Consider the following 5,428-nt stretch of genomic DNA (forward strand, 5'->3'; position numbering starts at 1 on the left):
TATTTTTGTGCAAATTTTTAGCAGTATACAAAAAATCTGACATGAAGTTTGAGCGAAAAGTGAAGCAATTTTTTTTCTTGTTATCGGCGAGCAGATATTGTGATGTGTATCAAATGAAGATAAAACAAATTGATATTTTGAATATTGGCATCAATGTGCACCTACAATTCCATTATCTGACATGAAGCTTGTATTTATAGTACTTTGTTCAACAGCTCTTGATCTAGAACGAATATGCGGTTGACTAATTACCTAATTAAAAAAAAACTTGAAACAGCTTCTCTCACCTAATTCAAAACGAAAGCTTAAATAAACAGTTTCAACCGAACTTATGATGAAGATGTTTGGCTCAAAAATCAGCTCAAAATTTAATCACTTCTTTGAACGTTAAGAAAACTGTCGATTTCTCTGTAAACTAGTTCAAAGATATTTCCACTGACTATACAATGCTTACGAACACAGAAAAAAATGGCGCAACACATGGGCGCTTCGCAAAAAGTCTAAATGAAAACTAAAATCGAAAACAACTTGGTTCATTGTTTTAGTAAAAAAAAATGTTGCGTCGATAATGACTCAACTGTATGCAAGTGTTGAAATAGCGAGTATCACACAGATCGGTATGTGACATTTGATCGATGGTCAATCCTATGTGACTGTCTCATTAACTGTGAGTCATTTCGGAATTAAAATTGACACATGCAAAGTTCCGAGTAAAAAATCGTATTGTGGCTTGATGTGGGCTTTTAAAAGAGCAACTAAATGTAATGGAATTCATTTATTTTTGTTCTGCTTAAATGATTGTATTATTTGGAATTTCCAGGCAACGTTGTACATTTTTCTATGTGAGCTTAATTCATATAGACAATCATAGCAAGAAATTTATGGTTTTCAATAAAACCCATTTTATCAAACCCAAACGTGTGCTTGCGCTACATTTCGGTCGATTAAGATTCGATCATTTTTGGGCGATAGTTTCAAATTGTCCGTTATAAATAAGCGATGTCCTCGTTCGAATTCCCTTGTCCTTGTAGGAATTATCGATGCGCTCTCACCATTTTCGTGGGGCATTATGAATATATCAGCGCTCCGATGGCTACGATTTCAATGATGAATTCCTGTATTTTCATTTAATGTTCTACTCGATTGATAACGTATAGTTTTGTGATTGTTCCAACATACTTAATGGCAATGGTGGTCTTGAATTTTTTATGAGTCTGTATGTTCGTGCTGGATGGAAAAAAATGAATTCGATGAAGAAAAAAATGGCTAAGCATGGACATCTCCAATGCATTAGTAGACAGGTGAATAAACACATAAGTAAATGTATGCACTTCCCGAAACCAAACACAAAAGGACCAAGCAAATTGAATGGTTATTTTGAGCCCGTTGAAATCATTGAAAAAAATCCTTCGACATTATGTGTCGTGTTTTAGATTAGAAAAATCGACCGATGTCAATCGGAGCATTATGGCATAATCACGTAATGGTTTGTCTCTAAATGGGTGCTATGCGTTGTCATGCAGTCGGTAAATCGCTAATATTTCCTAATTATCATATTTGAAGCTAGTATACAATATCGTCGAATGGGCGCCCGTTTGTGCGTTTCCAACGGACAATGGAAATTTCGTTGTGGAAATGTTTGTTATGAAGGAAATTTGTTTGTTTGCCCGGTTGACACGTTGCGTAATTCAGTTTCCAATTTCAATTATGTATTATCATGCACAAGTTAATTTTTGTTGGCGAATAACGAAAGCCATAAAGTTGTTGGGCGTCGACGGGTTCCGCCTTTCTAATTCACCCAGCGGATTTCTCTCTCTCTCTCTCTCTCTCTCTCTCTCTCTCTCTCTCTCTCTTGTAATTATTGTCATTTCAGTCCCTTTATGAGCTCATGAAATACAATGAATGAATACTGGCTTTTTTTCTTCAAAAACTAGCCCAACACTTTATCGACTCAAACTCGTTCGCTTTTTTGAAAAGAATTTAGGTCGATTTTCGGGGAAATATAAAATTTTTTACAATCACTGTTCATACTTTCCATCAAATGAAACGAAAAGCAATTCGAACATCATAAATCCATTCATAACACGAAATGCGTCAAACTGAATAATTTTAATGGAATTTACGGTTATAAGACGAACTATTCCTATGTCGTACTATATTGCCGCCCAGGAAATAACTTTCATTTAAAGAACATTTTAACCGACATAACCAAATTGTTTGCTGTCAAACTTTGTCTCGCTCACGCCAACTGTCACACTGACTCGTTTGTGTACGAATTGCTGTTAGCGTAAAAGAGACGTTGTTCGCAGTGAACTCAGTTTAGATGTTCTTTCCCGATATTGAATACTCGGTAACGGTGATGCATACACAATGCACACGGACGAAAATTCCAACTCATTCTTCGCTTTAAATTAGGAAAATCGTATTGCATTCAGTGATCTCAATCTCACTTCGATTCACTAAATGGACATTTCAATGTGAAGTATCTCGAATCAAGGTAAGTGTACAAAATTAAAACAAAAGGAATCAATAGGCGTCAAACGAACCAAAAATCGATTCCATTCCGACATCGAAATGGGACATGAATAATTTCCCACGCACATAAACACGCCAGTTTTTGTTCATTCGCTTGTCTTCGGGAATTCTTTTATTTTAGCGAAGATAAAATACCGTTCAGGCTCAAAAATTTTCTTGTAGCAATCACGTAGTTTTGAATTATTCAGCAAATCACAATACTTGTATGTGTGAGAAAAGTTCATAAAATACGCAAATTAACGACCATGGCCAATCCAAGCCATAAATAATTTGCGAATATTGTTGGTTTATATTCACGTGAGTCATGTGCTAATCAACTGTTTCAATCAAAGACATGCCTTTTCTTTTCTCTACAATCACGCTTTGCAATTTATAAGACCGACGAGATGATAAAATATATGCTTAATATTGAATAGAATAAAAATAGACGATTTATCACTTGCAGTTACCTGAAAATAGATCCCAATGTTAACAAACAAAAACAGCTAGGCTTTTGCTGTGTACCAAAAAAATAAAAAGAGAAAAAAAAACGAATAAAATTGAGAAGAAAAAAAGATAAAAATGCCACGAAAAATGTTTTAAAAGTATGAAGAAGCAAACAATTGATATGATTGTGTCACCTGAATTTATTGTTGAATGCTCAAATATTTGCCTTTTAAACTTGAATAATTCACAACTTGTCTAGCCACTCAAACACACACACACACACACACACACGGAATTTAGAGCTCGACCACTTTGCGTCTAGTGTGTTTGCAACCGTCAAAGAATCACAACCAACTGAAAATCTGCCGTTGTTTTAAATGCGACGCAGTCGATGGAAAGCATATCATCAGTTGGTTTCCGATTTGTCACATCTACCACTCGTCGACGAATACATACGCACATGTGTACTGTGGACAACTGCAGGGGCAAAGAGAGCGAGTGAAAGCGTCATATTTTATGAGGGAAATCACATATGACTCAAAACTCCTTACGGCTCCGTTCACCATACACATTCATTTATCGTTATATTTCACCAGAAATTTTTGCTTATCTGAATATTTAACACATTCTCACCGAAAAACTGTGTCGTATTTGTTCATTTGGCTGCTCTATTTTCGGTTCGATTCTTTCTTTTTAATAAATCAAGTATGTTTTTAGAATATTCATTTTTATTCCATTTAATTAATTTAAGTATTTGACAATCGATTATTTTTTCCCTTTGCCACCTTTTTTGCCTTTCCCTTTCTTTTTTGCTTTTCGCTGAGCCAACAGACGTCGGTAATTCCGTTGTATAATTCGAGCTACACGATTCATCATAAATAACAGAATACGCTGTTCGCGTCTCTTCTCCTCTTCAGCCTCTTTGTCGGCTTGAATTCTATTATATAAAACTTCTTGCGTTTTGTACTTTTCCTTCCAATCATCCAACGTTTTAGCTTCTTGCATTAGACTCTTCTTACACTCCCGAAACTTCTGGCTACGCATTCCGATTTCCTGATCGTACACTTGCAAAAAGTCCTTTAGTTGATTTTCTAGGTCAATTCTAAATTGAAATAAAAACATGTTCGATCCTATTTTGATTTGAAACAATAACACAAAAAAGAACCCTTTTGAATGCTACGAACTTTTTCTGAATCGCTTCATTTTCCTCGCATATATCATTCTTTCGTAAAGTATCGAACATTTCTTTGGCCCGCAACACCGATTGTTGAGCCGCATTTTGATGGCATTTTCCAATTTCACATATCTCCGTCATCACTTTATTCGATTCGATTCTAAAATTAATGTCCAAACAATTATCTATTATCAAATTTTACGACGTTTCATGAGACCAACAATACGTACACCAATCGATTGAGCGCCATACTATTCTTATGAATAAGGCGTCGCTTTTCAAACTCATGACGTTCGATTTCGTCTTGTTTCTCTGTGGCAATGCTGGACATTTTCAGTTGATCTTCTTCAATTTCACGACGTATCTGATTGAGTTTTCGCGTATTCTTGGTATTTGCAGCCCAAATCTGGTGCAAAACCTTCTGTCTGGCCATTTCCGTGGAAGCAGTCATTTGAATACGATGACAAGCTATTCGTCTCAATTCCGTTAAAAGGACAATGATACGTTGCCCACTATACGAATTCTAAATGAATTTAAAACCGGTGAATAAACAAGAACAAATGGAAGATATCAATCGAATTTCTATAAAAATGAAAAAAAATACCCCTACCTTTTGCCACTCCTTGGCTGCATCGTTATTTTCCACAATATCAAGACATACGTTTAGGTCAGCAATGAAATCAATATTCGAAGCGTCTGCAGTGAGATTCGACCATTTTTGCGTGAATTGTTCGATTTGTTGTGCATCACGCCGCGAGAAGAGTAGTTTCAAATGATGATCACGTGGTTGTTCAATTAAACTGGAGATATAAAAAACCAGCGGAATTTTGGCAATGCACAAATCCAAAATCTTTTCAATGCGTTGTGCTTGTATTTGTAGTTCGATATGTTTGAAATCTTTTGCACTAATATTTGATTCGTAGTCTTCATAGAAGGCGACTTCTCTCCCGATTCGTTCAATGAGTTCGAAAACTACTTGGCAAAAATAGCTGTCATCTGAATCATTATCAATCAAATTGGTGGATGGGCTATCATTAATTGAAGTCGGACAAAGCGCCATTATTCTTAAACGCACTATACAGCCGCCAGATTCATGAACTGGTGCAATATCAACGACGATTGTTTATTTTATGTGACGTTTTATTTATCGAGACGTTGCCAAGGCAATCAGTTTTTTTGTTGTTGAATGAACAAGTTTGCAATTGCGTCGCTTTAAATGAATTATTCTCACCAATTGACATATAAATTGCTTTCGACTCGATGTAATTTGAATGAAGAAAACATTTTATGAAA

General features: G+C 35.6%; 2 protein-coding genes across 5 annotated transcripts in view; both read right to left on the bottom strand.

Annotated features, from left to right (window-relative positions):
• LOC129574089 (calcyphosin-like protein) overlaps positions 1 to 3,328 on the bottom strand; it is a 7,067-nt gene extending 3,739 nt beyond the window's left edge. The window contains exons 1-3 of one of the 4 annotated variants that reach the window (XM_055455489.1): positions 3,262 to 3,297; positions 3,156 to 3,218; positions 2,985 to 3,031 (exon numbers count right to left, since the gene is read on the bottom strand). The gene's annotated coding sequence lies outside the window, so the exon portion shown is untranslated. Of the gene's footprint in view, positions 1 to 252; positions 514 to 2,984; positions 3,032 to 3,155 lie in introns of those variants that run through there. The other 3 variants (XM_055455488.1, XM_055455492.1, XM_055455490.1) reach the window with 3 other exon arrangements.
• Positions 3,329 to 3,726: 398 nt separating this feature from the next.
• LOC129574097 (dynein regulatory complex protein 10-like) lies at positions 3,727 to 5,427 on the bottom strand. Its single transcript, XM_055455511.1, has 4 exons — positions 4,746 to 5,427; positions 4,366 to 4,658; positions 4,146 to 4,295; positions 3,727 to 4,063 (listed from the first exon to the last, which is right to left on the bottom strand). The coding sequence occupies exons 1-4, from the start codon at positions 5,193 to 5,195 to the stop codon at positions 3,727 to 3,729; spliced, it is 1,230 nt and encodes a 409-aa protein (XP_055311486.1). The 5' UTR covers positions 5,196 to 5,427.
• Position 5,428: the final 1 nt, after the last annotated feature.

This window comes from Sitodiplosis mosellana, unplaced genomic scaffold (genome assembly GCF_009176505.1).
Source record: "Sitodiplosis mosellana isolate CC-2019 unplaced genomic scaffold, AAFC_SMos_1.0 Smas_scaffold_6150, whole genome shotgun sequence".
In the NCBI taxonomy this organism is placed as follows: Eukaryota; Metazoa; Arthropoda; class Insecta; order Diptera; family Cecidomyiidae; genus Sitodiplosis; species Sitodiplosis mosellana.

Coding starts and splice junctions, on each gene's coding strand:
- LOC129574097 (XM_055455511.1), bottom strand. CDS start 5,195: ATGGCGCTTTGTCCGACTTCAATTAATGATAGCCCATCCACCAATTTG. Junction 4,296..4,365: donor ATGGCGCTCAATCGATTGGT/GTACGTATTGTT, acceptor CATTAATTTTAG/AATCGAATCGAATAAAGTGA. Junction 4,064..4,145: donor AATGAAGCGATTCAGAAAAA/GTTCGTAGCATT, acceptor ATTTCAATTTAG/AATTGACCTAGAAAATCAAC.